Here is an 18,217-nt window from a genome sequence, read left to right as displayed (position 1 = left end):
TCTTCTCTGTGATACTTGATTTGTTCTCTTTGCCCTCCTCTGTTCCATTTCTTTTTTTGTATGCTTGTATGACCCTATGCCACATCCTTCATAAACTCCTCCTGCATTCCCACATCCAGAAACCTTCGCTCCCCACTCTCAATTCCTAGGCCACTTTGTCTTTTCTGGTAACACTTCTCAATTTCTATTTTGCATTTAAAATATTGGAATGAATGCCTTATCTTCTTGGGTCAGAGCTTTTTTGAGAGCAAGAATTGGTGCTTAATCATATTAATAATCTATAGAGACCTTAAAGTTTGGACATATTAACTATCCAATAAATATTTTGTCCATGAATTGAAATACAATCAAGTCACTATCACTGTACTTCCATTTGTCCTTCAAGAAACATACACTGGAGTACATGTTCTGCAAACAGGTACAGTATATTATTTGCGTAAGAGGTTTCAGACCTAAGCATCTCTAAAATTGGAGCTGAGTCCAAATTCTCTCAAAGAGATATTCCATTGACACTGACACTGTTGACCCATTCCCTTGTTGCCACTGTCTCCCTCACCTCCGCTCCATCCTACCCCTCACCTTAAATTAGCAGTACTTACAGGACAAGACGTTTTCAGTTGACACACTGGATTGATTGATGATATTCATTCTCTCAGGGTGATACACTTAATAATAATCCTAAGTCTCTGAGTGCTTAGAGTTTGTAAGCTACCCTCTTAGAAAGCCTGAACATTTCTGCCCAATTGGGTGGTAAGCTTACAAATGGATTCATGCCCTGCAAAGCTCTATTATTATTATTCTTTATTTTGCTCATCTCACAGTAGTGTTTTAAATTGTAGCTCTTTTGATATAAAATAATTTATTTAAAAATATTTTTATTTTTAATATTATTTTTATGTTTAATTAGCTTAAAATTTATAAATCTGGTAGGTTTTGGGGAAGCTAGATGTGAACCAAAGCAGTACTGTGCTTTTTGAGAAAATGTGGAGATGTAGAGTAAATGGATTAGGGGAAGATGCTTCTGTCCTTTAGAAATTCTGTTAAAAAAAACCTGGGGGAATGGTGAAGAACCAAGCTTCTCACATCTAAGGAAAAGACAGTTTACTGACTTGTGCTATGAATTTGCTCTTGCCTTCCCTACTTCCAGTCCCAAGAATCTACCAGACTGCTGTTAAAGGAGCATCCCCCACCTAAAGGGAAACTGGCAAGATAAAAGATTCACGTATTACCTTTTCATTTCTTGGTTTGAGGTGGCACACAGGCAAAATGCTCTATTGCCAGACTGAGGCACACAGTTGAACACAAATGGTTTTCCCAAACTGCTGTCAATGCCAACTTCTGCACCTTCTAATTTTATTACCTCTAGAGGCGGGCATTTTCCTTCATCCTGTAAGTGATAGGGAAGAGGCTCAGCATGGGCAGTGCAACCAAGCAGATAAAGGAGAAAACAAGAGAGGGTGGGAAGACTGAAATTATTCATTTGAACTGATTGTTCTGAAATGAAAATGAAGCCAAAATGAGTTTTTATAGATTATGTTCTCCATGATATATTCTGCAGAAATCCAAATTTCCAGCTATGATATTTTTCAACATCCCCTTTGAATAGCTTCTATTAATATGCAGTTTATTTATGCCAACCTGGGAAAGTATCATTATTTATTAATGCCCATTTTTCCCATCAGAAAAAAAATCAAAAGAAATTGATATTAAAAACTATATGTGGTTTGTAGTGACACAAGCTCTCTAGTTAGTGTCTATAATTAACATGTATTTTATACTTATTGCACATCAGGCGCCCTTCTAACTTCTTTACACCTATTTGATTTATATTCAGAAATGTTCATGAGGTAGTGTTACTTATTCATCTCTGTATTACAAATCTGGAAACTGCAGCATAGAATAAAGAACACTTTTCTTTAAATGACAGTAGTTTAAAATACCATGATATATATGCAAGACAAAAACCATTCTACAGGTAAATATTTTGTTATTTGTATTTATTTTACAATTATAGCTCAAGACATCCTGTCCATTATTCATGTCTTTCCTAAAAACAGCTGTATTGAGGTATAATTCACATACCATACAGTCCTTCATTGTTCAATGTACAAATTCAGTGATTTTTTTGTACATTTACAGTTGTGAAACCATTGCCACAATCTAGTTGTAGAACTTTTCTATCGACCTCTGAGTTTTCTTTCAGCCCATTTGCAGCCTGCCCATTTAGAGGCAATAACAGATCTGTTTTCTGTCCCTATCAATTTGCCATTTGTGGACATTTCATCTAGGTAGAATCATGTACGTTGGGCTTCTGGGACTGGCTTCTTTCACTGAGGGACATGTTTCCAAGTCTCATTCACGTTGTAGCACTTCCCAGTGCTTCATTCCTTCTTTCTGCTGAGCTCTATTGGATTACACAGATTTGCCTCCTTCAGGTCATCATTCACAAGTTGATGGATTTTTCTTTCCAGTTTTGGACTATTTTGAATAATGCTGCTATGAACATTTGTGTACAGGTCTTTGTGTGGACATATGTTTTCATTCTCTTTTTGGTAGGTTACCAAGAGTGAAATTGCTGAGCCATATGGTAAGTTTATCTTTAACTTTGTAAGAAACTGCTCCACACCAATACTCTGTATTGCTTGTCTTTTTGATAACAGCCATCCCCCTAGACATGTAGTGGTATTTCCTAGTGGTTTTTATTTGTATACTTTTAATGACTGATGGAACTGTAGACCACCGTCTGGTGTAGAGGTTCTTAACCAATTTTAGGTAATGATTGCCTTTGAGATGCAGGTGAGAACTATGGACCCTCCCCCACCCCAATAAATAAATGCATATGTGTGCATGTATACATGTGTATGCATGCATGTATACACATATAAAATATTTCTTGGAACTCATTGTGGATGGCTACAGAGATGTTCTTTAACTAAAAATAATATCTCATAGTTGTATGGCATTTTGGTTTATAAACATTTTCATGTACTCTCTTTTTTCTTCTTCATAACTGTAAGATAGGAAGCTAATGTTATTTCTATTTGCTAGTGGAAAAAACTAGTTTCAGTGGGATGCCCCAAGGTTACAGAGACAGAAACAGGATTTAAGGACTAATCTTCTGTCTTTGTCTTCACACTACTTCTCATGCATGTTTGGCTACTTAGGCCACTGCAGTTTGGAAGACTGCAGGCTCAGCAGTTGAAGGTTGTAGTAGTCAACATTTTAGGAGACAGAGTATTTCCTGAAGCCGTCAGCCTTCCTGGAATAGAGACAAAGATCTAGAATTTTGATTGGTTTTAGTAAATAATAAATAAGGAAAGTAGCACATCTTCGACTAATTGTATATGGCCAATAGTATGACACTGGAAAGCAGAAGGATGTATTTCCATTTGCTTTAATAAGGATAAAGACTTTGCATGCCTATGAATAGTGGCTAATTATTTTTATCATTTTCCCAGGAGCATCTTAAACTTCAAAAAGAAATGGGCAAGCATAGATAAAACCTGGAAATTTTGTTCTCTTGGTAAGTAATAGCTGTGCTCATCTGCTAAGAGCAAATACTGCATCTGCTTTCCCCTGGGCCCATTCTACAGGTGAGATGATATGTTGGTTTCTCAGTATCAACACTATCAGGTCACTTTAGAACTAGCGTGTTTTCTCACATCCTTTGCTGTAGGAGAATGCAGAGGAGTACACTCATACGTCATATGGCCCACAACCAAGAATGGTACCTGAAGTTACTAATAAAGGCTTTCCCCCTCTGCTCAGATTGCAGCTGTGTGAGAAGAATGAATGATTGGTGAATGGAGTAGATTTTAAAATGAGGTCTTCTCTCACTCACGTGGTCTCTATCTTGGCCCGGATCCCATGCTCACTCATCTCAGCGGCTGCCTCATTGCCCCTGATTATGAGCCTGCTGGGGCCCTGAGCTCAGCTGCAGGGGAACCATGGCAGAGCCTGTGCGCAGGTGGGGGTGCGCTTGCAGCTGTGCTCACTGGCTTATGCTTTACTCGCAGAGGCACCAGCCGAACACCTTTAAGGCCCACGCTTGTGGCAGTTCAGGGGTTGGCAGTAGTTCTCTGTTCAGTCTAATCCTAATGCTGCTTGGCCTGTGGGTCCATATTCCCCTATCAAATGTTTTCTAGAGATAAAGGACAACCAGAACTGCTTTTCTCTGTTACTGCCACACCCTTGGGGTTTCATCTCTTGCCTTTAGCAAAACTCAATCCCTCAGTTTGGCAATGATCCTTATATGGGTTCTGTTTGACTCTTTCCCTCTGACTCCACTGAAAGTCTCCCTTTTGTTGGTACTAGAAACGATGAAAATGTCTTAAAGACTCTGGTTTTCCCCCAGTTTTACACTGTCCTTTCCAAGGCATGGAAAGGCTCTAGCTCCATTTTTCTATTCCTGAGCCAGATCAGAGGTCCAGCTGCTTCATGTGTGCAGGGCTGATTAAAATAGCAGGGATGCTGAAGGGATTCAGCGAGGAAATGTTTAGTGAGGTCCAGAAGCTATCAACTGAGAATACGGGCACGTGGGCTGTTTGCACCAGGTGAGCGTGGGCAATGCTGGCAGTGTCTATCGTGGAAATACGATTTCTACAGGAAAAAACAAACCCAGAGGTCAGACTATTCAGAAAAGGGACATAGTAAACAATCATAAGGACAAAAACCCAACCTGAGAAAATCCACTTCTAAATATTATTTCTATAAAGAAAAATATAGACAAGAACATTTGTGTCTGTCTGCAACTTGGGCTCTCTGGTAAAATAAAATTACCTACAGATGTTTTTGAGTTATTTGCTTTGGTCAACATTTTGGTGTAAACATGTTAGAAATACTGTGTGGCTGCTGGTAGGCCCCTCTGTCTAAGAAGACGGAAAGGTTGGGACACTATACTAACATGTTTCACTTTATCTGAAGGCATAGCCATGAAATGCACAAACTAAGAAGGAGGAAAAGGGCATCATCAGCCCTGAAAAAGAGCTAATTGTCGGTGGGGAAAACAGGGCCGAGATAAATTTAGAGGAAAAGAAAGCATGTCCTAAAGCAAAATAGCACATGAAAGGGTGCATAAAAAACACGTCTAGGGTGCTATATTTAAAGCTCACACGTTGAAGTAAAACTGAGGAATGAGTGTCTCTTGGAGGCTTATTAGTGATGCCGAGAGCCCCTAATCTGCAGGCAGCAGTTTGGAGGCACCCAGTTCCCAGTGGTGACTGAAAGCCATCACTCCTTAGTAGCTTTGAGACGATGGCCTCTGTCCACGTCTTAGCTGAGTGGATCGGGAGAGCAGCGCATCTGCGGAGGCCCGAAGGAAAGAGCACCAGAGCGCTTTCAGTGCAGTGACCATGGCCATGTTTCTCCTGTGGTTAAGTAGAAGTCTTGATTCTAGGCACTGAGAGCCCCTCATGACACCACTCATGATGGTCACATGCATACATCCACCTGTGTTTGCATGTGTGTATTTATGTTTTCCTTTTTCTCCTCCTAGTAGGCAAGAGATGATGGACAAAGAATGGAGAACAGAAAATAAAGCTGGCATGCAAGTCAGACCCTTGTTTGTGAGTGGTGCTGGGTTCCCTCACAGCTGCATGAATCTAACTTTTCTCTTTTTGCCTTGATCAGGAACCTGATGACAATTTCATTGCCCCCAAAGTTGCAGTAACACTCCAGTCTGAAGAGAAGTATGGTTGCTGCTGCTTCTCTGCTTTTGTAATGCTTGCTGCCCGGCTGCAGTTGTGACACCAGCAGAGGTAACTTACTTGCTGCAAACACGGGATTTTGTGCTTTTCTTTCTGTTTGCCTGGAGTGGGGAACCATTTTTTAGGAATGATAAGTACATGCTGGCAGCACCACATTGCTTCCTGGCACCTGGAAGACGCGGGGCTCCAGGAAACACAGGCAGCTTTGGGGGCTGAAGGAGTTTCTCTGCACACAGACTAATGCACTGTGCAGCACCCAGGCGGACAGGCTTCCTGCTGGCAGGTCCGCCAAGTGGAGGCATGCTGATGATGGAGTTGGCGCTGCCCACTCTCTACAGCTTTGAAGAGGCACGTCTGGCCTCAATCATATAGCTCATTTGTCACCATTTTCCTTGGCTCCTAAACTATCCCATGGAGTATAAGTAACAATTCCCACCCAATACTTCAGTCACAACAGAAAGACATAACAAAAGGAAGGCTGTGGAGGAGTAAATCTAAGTCATAGTCATGACCTTGTTAAAAGTTGTCAAAAAGTTGCCAAGTTAACCATAAAATCAAGACATGCTACCTCTTAAGTTGTGCTATTGAATGTTTGTCCTGTGTATTGGTGATTTGTGGATGGATTCTAGAGCCAGACGAGCTGTGTTTGAATCCCCAGTGCCCATGGAGGCTATGCACCACTTATTAGGTCACCTCTGTGACCTTGAGCAAATTACTTAACTTCTCTGTGCCTCAGTTTCCTTATAAATAGGGTTGTTACAAGGGTTGAATTAATAGATATGTAAAGTGTTCAGAATGCTGCCTGACACTTCTTAAGTGATATATAAATGTTAGCTTTCAGTTTTATGTGGAAATTTGATGAACGTGAAGAGTAAGAACCTAGAAAATTTGTTAACCAAGGAACTTTAACATAGGTGTCAGGGTAACTTTATTTAAAGTATGTTCCTATATCTGTCTTTTTTTTCCCCTCCAAGAATTACAGGCTACATGAACAAGGGGAAGGGCTCAGTCCCTGGGAATCTCAGTGTCCTGATTTATCAGAGGCAAAAACACCTTCATTTGTGAGGATGAGATGAGATTATCTACTTTAAATGCTTGGCACACAACGGCTAATCAATGAAGGGTCTTTCTTTCTCAAATCTGGGGTCTACTTTCAGGTTAAGTGCACATGAAATATCACTACAACATCCTGGTGCTAGGACCAGGAAGCTGTGTGAGAAAAGATCCCACTTCAGAAGCAGCAATGGGTGTTCCTGGGAGGAAGGCTGGGGTGGGCTGGGCTGCAGAGAGCTGGCCTGAAGGAGAAGGCAGACAGTGGTGGCCGGCTGGGTGGCTTCACTGTCAGATCTTGGAAGGCAGTTAGGATGATCAGAATGGTAGGCTCCTGTCATTCCTGTCATTCAGGTCACAGAGCCCATTTAGTCCTTAATATGCCCATTATTCAGATGTTCAGAGGGTTCAGCACTTGCTCTGGTTACCGCTGGACTGAGACCCCCACAGCCCACCGGTAGAGGCGGACTCCTGCTGGGAGTCCCGTGCTATTGCCCCTCCCTCCCTCTGTGATCACATCCTGAGGGGCTGCCTCTTGGACCTCTGTCAGATCTTGCCCCTCCCATGCCTAGATTAACATCCTGACTTTACAGATTTCTCTTTCCTTCCCCCCTCTCTACTGTCTTCCTTCCACTAATGGCACTGAATGTGTCTGTACCTTCTGCTAGGTCTTGCGCTATGCACCAAGGCCCACCGTGGCTGTTAGCCTTCGACTTATTTCCCGGTCGTTGGCCAATCTCATTCCATGGCCCCTTTTCTGGCCATGCTCTTAGGCCCTGGAATTTCCAAACTCAACATGTCTGTTATTACTCATGGACCTTTGCTGGGCCCCTTCTGACCCTCTCTGTGAAAAAAGTGACCCATTGTTCCTGAGAGGGAGAGTTCTGGTCCTCAGTGGATTCAGATGTTTATCTGCACACCTGATGGCTTACTCAGCACTTCTCAGGAGAGGAAAAGTGGCTCTCTCCATTTTTGCTTTGGTAACTTGGGGTGTGTTATGGACTGAGTATTTGTGGCTCCCTAAATTCTATGTTGAAACCCTGATCCCCAATGTGATGGTTTTAGGAGGTGGGGCCTTTGGGAGGTGATAAGGTGAGGGTGGAGCTATGTGCACAGTACTAATCTCTTTTAGAGGCTCCAGAGAGCTCCACTATGCCTTCTGCGGTATGAGGACACACCAAAAAGACAGCCTTCTATGAACCAGTAAGTAGACCAGCACGAGACATTGACTCTGCCAGAGCCTGGGGTGTGGACTTCCCAGCCTCCAGCACTATGAGAGGTAAGTGTGCATTGTTTCAGCCCTCCAGTCTACGGCATATTTGTGATAGCAGCCTGAATAGATGAAGGCAGGGTGACAACCTGGAGGAAAAATTCAGTTTTTCCTTTGAAATATCTCACTCTACCCTTCTATTTCATTCCTACCACTATCACTTTGGCCCAAGGTCTTGGCATATCATGCCTGTGTCACTACAGCAGCCTCCTGGCTGAGCTTCTCAATGTTAGCACCATTGTGACGGTGCAACGTGAACCATCTGATGTGGCCTGGCCCACCCACGGTGTGCTTCCATTTTCCTGACCATGGTGCCAGTTGCCAATTTACTGCCCTTCAGCTCCAAATGTATCCTTCATAGTCTTATTTGTGAAAATGGATATGAGACCTTAATATTTTAATACTAATACTAAATATAAATAATAATAATAATAATATTTTTCCTTTGCCACTTGGCATAAAATTAAACTTTGGCAGTGCACAGCCCTGGAACAACTGCAGGAAGGGGGGGTTCTTCTTCCTGGTTTCTGTGATAGTTCCAAAGGAGCGCAGAGGGTGCTGCCTTTCGTCCACCCGTCAGTCCTGGAGGTGCCCTCTGTGCCAGGTGCCTGTAGGATGCAGCTCCCCAGGGCTCCCGGCTGTCAGTTTGGGCAGCAGCAGCATGGTGGGGAGCCTCAGATACTGAGGCCTGCGTTCTAGCCCAGGTTTCTGCTCTTCACACCCTCCCCTCACATGTAGGAAACTGGCCCCCAGACTAAAGAGGTACTCAGAAGTATGGTAGGTTCTTATAGTGGGAGGCACTTCTGGTTCTCACTTTCAGAACCCCTGTAGTAGCACTCAGCACTCTCTGTGTGTCCAAGCATCAGCCTCACGTCACCCTTGCCCTGGATGTTTGTCTCTGTGGCTGTTCTAATGCAGACATGGAGCTCTCTGGGCCTCACATCTGCAGCAGTTCCTGGCACTCTCAGGACTCCTGACCCACTGCACTCCTGTCCAGACTGATAGACATGTGAGTTCATCAGAAATATCCAATCAGGGCTCTCCCAGTCCCACTATAATTTGGCTCCACCATTTCTATCATGTTTCATTCATAGTCCTTAGTATTGCAGGAATACAAGGAATACACCACCCAGTCCTTCTCAGACAGTGCTCAAGTTCCCCTCACCATTAATGCCCTCCCAGCTCTTCCCCTCCCATTCATACTCCAGACATCCTTCAAGGACCAACTTAAATTTCTCTCCCTTCATGAAGTCTTTTTTGCCTCTTTTAGCCACCACCATTCTCTCTCTACATACAAAGCATGCCTGTACCATATAATTGAGTGCTGGATCTTAACAGGGCCTCATTTGGTCCTTTTCTGGCTAAGATGTATTGAGATTGAGTTCTTATTATGCACCAGGCACTGCGCTGTGTGTGTGATCATTTATTCGTCTCCTCTGGGAGAGTCTCTATCACATATTCTGTGTATTCCCCTCCCAGTCACCACATCATTAAAATTTTTCTTCTTTCACCAAGGAACCAAACGAGATTAGCAAAGCAGGACTGTAGTCTATTTTTCTCAAGTAAGAATAAATATTCTAATTGTTCTCAACAAGACCAGGGTACCCGCTTTCCAGAAGATAAATAATAGGTACATACACGGGGGAGAGAATATGTAATATGTACCAAATTCCTGGGAGGCAATAGAAAGGATCAGAATACCTCCCGGCCTTTGCAGGAGTTGCTGTGTCATGCCCACAGAGTTTTCTGGGACTTTCTAGCAAACCCTTTCTGTCCAACCTCAAGAAATCTTCTGAATGGCTCAGACCTTTGAAAAAGGGAAAAGAAATCTCACCAGTTTACTGCTAAAAATAGTGCAGGTGATTTCTGAATGCCTTGTCTTGAGTGAAGAATAAAATGACAGTAGACTGGCCCTGATTCTTCACATTTAAAAGGATTGTCTTAATACTCCTTGTTGACTCTGGCAGAGTTGTAAAATGATCTCACTAGGAGGATTGTTTTATCTGCATTCTACAGACGAGGAAATGGGGGTAAGTGAGGTTAAGTAGTTTGACCAAGGAAATGCAGCAGTTAGGTGGGAAAGCCAGCAGGTGAACCAGCACTTACATAGCAATGACATGAGACTGTCTCCAAGCGAGATTTATTTCAGAAAGGCCAGTTTTACCACATTCATGCTCACATTCAACTCGGGAGGTTGGAGCTGATACCCCCATCTTCTAGTTCCAGAGGAAGGCTTGGCGAAGCTCACTACATTGCCCAGGTCCGCCCAGGAAGCAAGTTAGCAGGCCTGAGGCCTCCATCCTGGCCCGGATCCCGGGGATCCCAGCTGGCGCTCTCAGTCTCTTGCTGGATGGAGTCTCATGTGGGTCCTGTGGGCCCCAGTAGATACGAGCTCTCTCTGAGCAGAGATCATGTTATTTTCCCCACATGGCAGCTAAGACAGTACTGAGGCTGGAGGAAGTGCCCAGTTAAACACCCAGGGATCAAGGAGGACAGTCCTGATACCCAGCATCAGTTTCTTCTGGAGTAAGTGTCTGGTGTTTGGCTGTGCTACTTTATGGCTATGACATAAGCACTCCAGGGACAAGTTTCCCTAGGTCTGTTTTCAGAAAAATTTCCCTCTTCTTGGAATTGTGTGAAGGACACTTGTCTGGTGACTTTGGACCTTGAGGCCCCACAAGATGTAAATTGTCCCTGGAGGACATGCTCCTCTGGAGAGACGATCACTGCAGCCAGAGAGAGGCCAGGAAGGTGGGGCTGCAGGAAGACTGCACGAGAGGGTGCGTGGCGCTCTGCCCTTGGGTGCCCTGGCCCCAGCTCTGAGGCTTGGGGGGCTTCCTCCCTCACTAGCTGTGACTCAGGAGTGGAAGGATGCTCTGCGCTGCTCACCTCGGTTCAGGGAATGACCCTGCAGAGTGCTTTTATCACGGCTCGCATTTAATTCAGAGGTCTTGCTGATCATTAGTCCCTCCCCCGTGATGCAGGCAAAGGAAAATAACCTAATGAAAGAGGTATTCTAATCACTGACTAGACCAAAGCCCTGGATGATGTGTAGGTTTAATCTGTTCCACATTTGCACAGAAGCAGAACTGACTGGGTATTAATTTTCCCTTCAGTGGAAAAACACTTAGAACCTCAATGCTAAATGGTATTTTCTTACACAATGTTTTAACTCTATGAGCTCTACTTTTATTCTACTCATACAGATAAAAAAATGGAAACTGTTCCAGCTTTATAGCTTAGGGATACTATTCTTGGGATTGGGGCAATGATTTATTAGAAATATTATTGAATATAACAGCAAATAAGAATGGCTACCTTTCATTTTCATCTGTTTTATTCCAAGGATTCTGTCAGATGTTTTATACATGTTAGTTAATTTAATTCCAGCAATATCCCTTTAGGATCTAGGTAGATCCTTTTATGCCAATTTGAATTATGCAAATTATGTAAACATCAGGCACAAAATCAGAAATAAGGTGAATAATCCCAAATCAAATAAAAATTCAACAAGAATTTCAAAACACAGGGGGCCGAGAGAACTCTTCACTCTCTTGCCACAAGGTGCTACTCCTTCATCTGGTGACTAGAAATATCTGCCATTCTCTGTCAGCACTAGTTTTGGAGTCATCAGCTCCTGGGAATGCGCTCCTTGCATAGATGCAATGGTCGTGTTCTGCACTCCCAGAGAGCACACGGCAGTGCAGCGCACTCCTGGTACACGTGAGCGGTTGGTAAACCATCATTCAGCGGGCGTAAACAGGCCGAAAGGGAGTGTGGTCAGAATAAGCTGGTTAGGCCTATGCTGATTTGGAGTGTGAGCCTCACCGCTCACCTTCCATTCCTTCCTAGCTCATGGACCAGGTTGGATTTCCGGCTGAGGCTGCATAGTAACTTGTGATGTCCAGCCAAGTGCCAGCACAGTGGCTTCAATTTCATCCTCATCTTGCTCTTGGACCCTTTCCTTCTCTCCTTCCCTCCCTCCTTCCTTCCTTCTGAAAAATATCACATGTGTAAGGGCCTTTTGTACATAACATTTTATTTTCAGATAACTGTAGATTTACAAGAAGTTGAAAATACAAGTTCTATGTACCCTTCAGTGGTGACATCTTATAAAACTATAGTTGCATGTGTTTTTGAAGGTGAGTAACTCACTGAGTTTATGTTCCAAGGGAAAAAAATCTATATTGAGATGCAGTTACCTTCTCTTCAGGCCTCAGACCGGGGCAGGGCAAGGCCACTAGTTCATCTCAAAGCCCCACAAACAGAAGGATGTAATCAGCATCTTGAAATTCTTAAAGACTTTATTTTTGAATTTACATTTGTTAAGTGAAGCACAATGGACTGACAGCACATGCACAGGAGGCTTGGAGCCTCAGCCTCTGCATGGACTCCCTGCCTCCTTGGGACGGGGAGTTGGCCTCCTGCTCCACTGCCCCTGCCCAGCGGCCATGTGGCTTCCCTGGCTGTTGGGTGCTTGGTGTGCATGTGGGAAGGAAGACTGGTGCCTAGGAGGGTCTACAACTACTTGGCAAGCATCCTCATGCTTGAGGGACTTATTTTGTATTGAATAACAAATACAGGACACCATGACAAATCAAGACAGAGATGGCTGAAGAAAGGAAAAAGTTTCTAAACTGCATTTTGAACAAAGGGCCCAACATTTTCATTTTACAGTGGGCCCCACAAATTATATTGCTAGCCCTACTTAATACTGTTTTATAGTCTAGCCTCTTACAAGAAACCCAGACATGAAGATGAATATTTATCAGGAAATAGGAAGCTTCAACAGAAGCACAGAGGAATACTTGATTGTCAAAAGCAAAAATAGCTCCCACTAACATGAGAGCAATCTTCCTGAAGCACTTCTCACCAAGTCAGAGACTGCTCTACGCCTGCTGCACTCCCTGCTCATAGAGCACACTGCCGAGCCTCGGCCTGGCCCAGGAACCCCCCCAGTCTACTCTCCCCTTACCTTCTGGATTTCAGGTTTCACCAGACCTGGCTCCCAACTACATGCAGGCCATTTCACCCACTCTTTGAGGCTGAACTCTCACTTGCCCCCTAACGCTCCAAGCCTGTGTCCACCTTGGAGCCCTTGCACTTGTTTCCCCGGCCCAGTCATCCTTCTCTAGGCCTCATGCAGCAAGTGCCATCTCATTTGAAGAGAAGGCCGCCTCTTCAGAGAGGTCTACCTGAATACCTGCTCTAAGCTAACCTCTCTTCCATCCCATTCCTCTCCTATTAATTATATTTATCACTTTTAAATGACCTTTGTATATTTAATTTTTTTTAGCATAATAACCATCTCTCCCCACAGGGACCTCTTTTTCCTTCTTCACTTCTACATTCTTACGCCTTAAACCATGCCTGACATATATTTGTTGAACAAAGGAAGGGCTCTTTCCTTCCTCCAAAAACGGGAAAGTATTTTATGTCACATTTCACTTTCTTGTTGTCTCTCTTTGTCTATGCCAGTAGCTTCTTGAGGGTGGGAATGATTCATTCTTTTCCCTCACAATGCCTAGTAGAGACCTTGGCTTCAAAAAGTTTTCACTGAACGCATATATAAAAATAAGTGGTGCAAAGGCAGAGCATTTCTTTTTCCTTTCAGAACAACTGGGCATAGCATTAAGCCATAGAGATCAAAACTAATTGCTGGAACGAGAAGCACGTGCCATTTAGCATGTACTGCGTCTGTACCAAGGACAGCCTTGGCAAAATGTGTAATCAGACTACCCAGAGTGACCTCTGTGTTCATCACAATGCCATTCTCTTCAGGCAGTTGGTTGCCTTTGTGGCCTGTGAGATGAAAAGCTTCCCAAAATAGAGACCGGGGATGAGGTCTAGTTCTGATGGGAGGGATCAGAGATAGAGGGCACCTTCTTTACAAGCATCAGGCATCTGTGTTATTCTTTTATCACAGCACTTTGTTTTTTTCATTATTGATAAAAAGGGAGGTACTCACAAATCATTCTGGAAATCTAGAGGCTGTAAAGAGGGAAAGGTGCAGCATTAATCTAGAGAGTGGCAGGTGTGGGGCAGAAGTGAGACCATTCACTCAAAATGGTGCACATAAAAAACAGCAGAGTGACTTGTTCTGGCTGTCCTGGGCAAGGAGAACATGAGGCCTGCCGACCAGCTCGGCTGGGTTGAGGTGAGGCCCCTTAGCTCTATGATCAAAGTCTGCAGCTGCCAAGACCACTAGGCCCTGGAGAATGAAGCAACTATGCACAAGGCCAGGGGCCTTGGAGGTCAGGCAAAGATAGAGGACATGCAATGTTCGGAACTCATTACACAACTCCCTCTTCCCTTCCCGTGGAAGGGCTTCTCTCTGGGAAATGGTGAGCCTCAGGGCTCCGCGTGCGCGCTCCCACTGCCAATGGTGAAAATGAGGTGGTTCCCCTCTCGTCAGCTGTGCACAGCCCCCATGCGGCGGAGCCTCTCTGATGAAGAGTAAGCGGTTTCTTTCCTGAGGAGAGGAGGGATTCATAGAGGGTTTCAGAGGGGCAGCGGGTGGCACCCACAGGAACCCATCGCAGCTGTGCAAACTGTGGAAAGGATGGGAACCGTGCTGCGGCTGCTGGCACCGTCCACAGGGTTGGAGGCCCCCCAGGACGCTGAGATTGGCAGCGGGCTGATGGACGAAGGTGTGATGGCGTCCAGCGGTAGAGCTGAGACCGCAGAGGGGGTTCTTGGGAAGCCCTGCCGGCAAGGCCAGGAGGGCCTAGTGGAGTGAAGGTTGCGGGGGCGCCCTCCCTGGGCGGGAAACGCCCCTGCGTGACAGCCCCGTGGCTCTCCTCCTGGGGGTTCCTCCCTGCCCTGGGCGCCAGTCCCCAAGCTGGGACCTCTGCCCACAGGCCTCTCACTGCAGCGCAGACCCGGCCCAGAGAAACGCCTCACAATCAGGCAGGTGGGCGCGGGCTGGGAAGCGGAGAGTGGAGAACGGTGCTCACACAGGTCTGACGAATGGTACTGGGGTGAAAAAGCGATTATTTTCCTTCTTTTTCCACTGTTGGGAAACTCATTCTTCTTACCTTGTAAAGAGGAAATACTGCGGAGCCTGGAGTTAGCCCACAGCACATTTTCCCCTCAAAGGCCTCCACTTCTGCACCTGTGCTCTCTTTGACCCTGCTTTTCCACTCTTGACTACAGGATGGGCCCAAAGGGCTGGCTTTGGCCTTGTTCGGTCTGGGCTCTGAGTTGGTTTTTTCAATTGGCTAGCTGTTTCTGGTTGGTGAGTAAATTATCTGTGTGTCAAATCAGTCACCTACTGAAGCAGCACTTGCTTTCCAAGACGGACTATAGGGTGCAAAGCAGTACCCAGGGTTCCAGCTTCTGCCAAAGCAAAGAGTGGTTTAGGAGCCAAGTTACATCAGCCTTACCTCCTAATGTATCTCCAATATGTCTCTTTATCTCGGGACTGTGCAGCCACCTTTACACCTGGACAGACCTCCTCTGTCTGGATGCTGTAATGGCATCTCCGCTGGCCCCCCAGTTCCACTCTTGATCCACTTTTGCACCTGTGTGATCTTTGACCTTGCTTTTCCATTCTTTATGACAGGACAGGACCAAAGAGTTTGCCTTTAGAACTGTTCAGTGTGTTGTTCAAGACTTGTTCAAGCCATTCTCCACTCAGAAGCATTGTATTAGTTTCTTATTGTTGTTGTGACAAATTTAGGGACTTAACATAGATTTATTTTCTTGGAGTTCTGGAAGTTAGAAGTCTGAAATCATTCTCACTGGGCTAAAATCAGGGTGTCAGCAGGCAGGGCTGCATGTCTTCTAGAGGCCCTGGGGAGAAGCTGTTTCCTTGCTTCTTCCAGCTTTAGAGGCTGCTTGCATCCCGAGGCTCGTGGCCCTGCATCCCTTCAGCCTGTGCTTCCTCTGTCACATCTCTTCTGGGTCCGACTCTGCTGCCTGCCTCTTCTAGGGATCCTTGTGATGATACTGGGCCCACCTAGATAAGGCAAGATAATCTCCCCACCTCAAGATTCTTAACTTAAGCACATCCACAATGTCCCTGTTGTCATGTAAAGCAATATATTCACAGGTCCCAGGGACTCAGATGTGGACATCTGGGGGTGGGGAGACATTATTCTGTGTACCATAGGCATCCTGCCACTCACCTGGTTAAAACCCATACATGATTTCCCATTGCATGTGAAATAAAATCCATCCTCCAGCACATGGCTTATGAGTCCCTGCTCATTTCTCCAGTCGTTGCTCAAACCAGCCTTTCCCTGTCTCCCTGCCCTGTCACATTGGCCTATGCCTGCTCCTCTTAAAACCTCAGACCCTTTCCTTTGGAGGGTCTTGGCGTTCATTGGTCTCTCTGGTTGGAATGTTCTTGTACCAGCTCCTCGTGTGGTTGTTTGTTCTCTTACTTTGGGTCTTTGGCCAAATGTCATGTCTTCTGAGAGACCATTCCCCACAAACCCTGTTGAAGCAGCCCTTATCCTGGTCACTCACATCCCAGCACTGTGTAGCATATATACTCTGTTGTAAGATGGTTTATGTATGTGGTTTAATCTCTCTAACTAAAATGTAAGCTCCTATGGGAGTAGGCACCATTTTGAGTATTTATCAGCAGTATCCCCAGTGCCTACATGATGCCTGGCAAATTTTGGCATCCAAAAATATCTATTCACTGAAAAAGCTGGTATGAGGATGTTCAGGGATGGTCAGCATAAAGCATCTCTCTCCCTTTTATATGCTGTTGCCTTTTCCATTCAAATTTGGCTTACAAGCTTTGTAACTGTTTAAGATTGGCAGGTATATAGCAGGAGAGTTTCCAGGTATGGAATCCACTGCTTATTGTAAGGAAGACCCCTAATATTAATTGTGCAGCTGTTAGTAATTGAGCTATGACCTTTTATTACCGAATCCTCAAATACCCCTTGTGTCATCAAGCATTCTGAGTTCCACGTAACAGAAGAAGAAACTGAGGCTTATATTAACTAACTTGCCTAAAAGTAAAGTAAAATCTGACTACAGCTCCTCTGACACCAAATCCAGTATCTTAACTTCCAAGTAAGTGAGGGAAAATGTCCTGAGACCCAGCAGCTTTGCTTCTTTGTAAGACCGTCTCCCTACTGGAGTATTTCTCGAAAGCTACACTTTTCCTATTCCACCAGGAGGGCTAATAAAGCATTTATCTTAAGCTCCCCTGCTAACAGTTTCTTTTTCAGCTAATGCTTCATGCCACCATGTTTGAAAAATGAATCTGTAACACATGTTTATATGAACATGTATACCTTTGCTTAAAGCATCCAGTGAGTCCCCATAACTTTCAGAATAAAGCCCAAACTCCTTTCACCACTTAATAGGTCTCTCTACTCATTCCAGTCTACGTTTCAGAGCCCCTTTTCTTGACATTATTCCCCATTTGATTACTACCTTCTCAATATACCCTCAGTTTCATGGATAAGTTGCTGTTAGTTTCTCTTCATTCTCATGCTGGGAGTTAACTGCAATTGTGTAGGCACGTTTATGTTCACAAGAGCACCATGAATGGAATTTATCCCTGCATCCTTTACAGATCAAAAAAGAATTCCTAATGTGGTCTAGATTTCACCTGCCCCAGATTTCTTGGTAGTAAATATCTTTACCGGCAGCTAGGATGATATAGAGAATGCCAGCAAAAATAAAGAGCTTCATAACCTGTATTTAACGGGTAGGTTACCAAATAGCTGGTCTCTCTCCCATGGAAAGTTCCGTCATTTTTCAAGAAGAGTCAGCAGTGATATCTTTGCTTTCTCAATGATGTTTCTGAAATATCTCTCAGTGATATTTCTCAATGATATCTCCTTGTAGAAGATGTCATAAGACATATTTCCTAAGTCCCCAATTTCATTTCAGTTCAACTAACATTTGCTGGGAACCCAGATGTATAGGCACTTTCTTAAAGACAAGGACATATAGGACTATGGAGATGGAATAAATTATTTATGACCTGGAGATACTGAGGTCTTAGGAAGGAGGCCATATTTTGGCATCTGTAGATGTTAGAGGCCAAGAGCAGAAGGGATGGTGCGAAGAAGGGCCCAGGAGTTGGAGGGAAAGATGTTCTGTGGTAGCAGCAAGTGAAAGGGGCTGGATGAAGCAGGATAAGCACTGAGGAATGCTATGGGGGTAAGTCTGGAAGCTGGACTCATTATGGAAACTCTAAAGGCCAGGGTGAGGAGTTTGA

At 44.5% G+C, this 18,217-nt stretch overlaps 1 protein-coding gene across 4 annotated transcripts in view; it reads right to left on the bottom strand.

Annotated features, from left to right (window-relative positions):
• NUDT12 (nudix hydrolase 12) overlaps positions 1–18,217 on the bottom strand; it is a 130,162-nt gene that overhangs the window by 23,546 nt on the left and 88,399 nt on the right. For all 4 annotated transcript variants that reach the window (XM_073233232.1, XM_073233227.1, XM_073233241.1 and 1 more), the window contains one exon: positions 1,230–1,387. In XM_073233232.1, the coding sequence (XP_073089333.1) occupies positions 1,230–1,387 (158 nt within the window). The remainder of the gene's footprint in view (positions 1–1,229; positions 1,388–18,217) is intronic.

Source organism: Manis javanica, chromosome 1, assembly GCF_040802235.1.
Source record: "Manis javanica isolate MJ-LG chromosome 1, MJ_LKY, whole genome shotgun sequence".
Taxonomy (NCBI): domain Eukaryota; kingdom Metazoa; phylum Chordata; class Mammalia; order Pholidota; family Manidae; genus Manis; species Manis javanica.
Note: the sequence above shows the minus strand (reverse complement) of the source record. Positions and strands in the feature narration are given on the sequence as shown.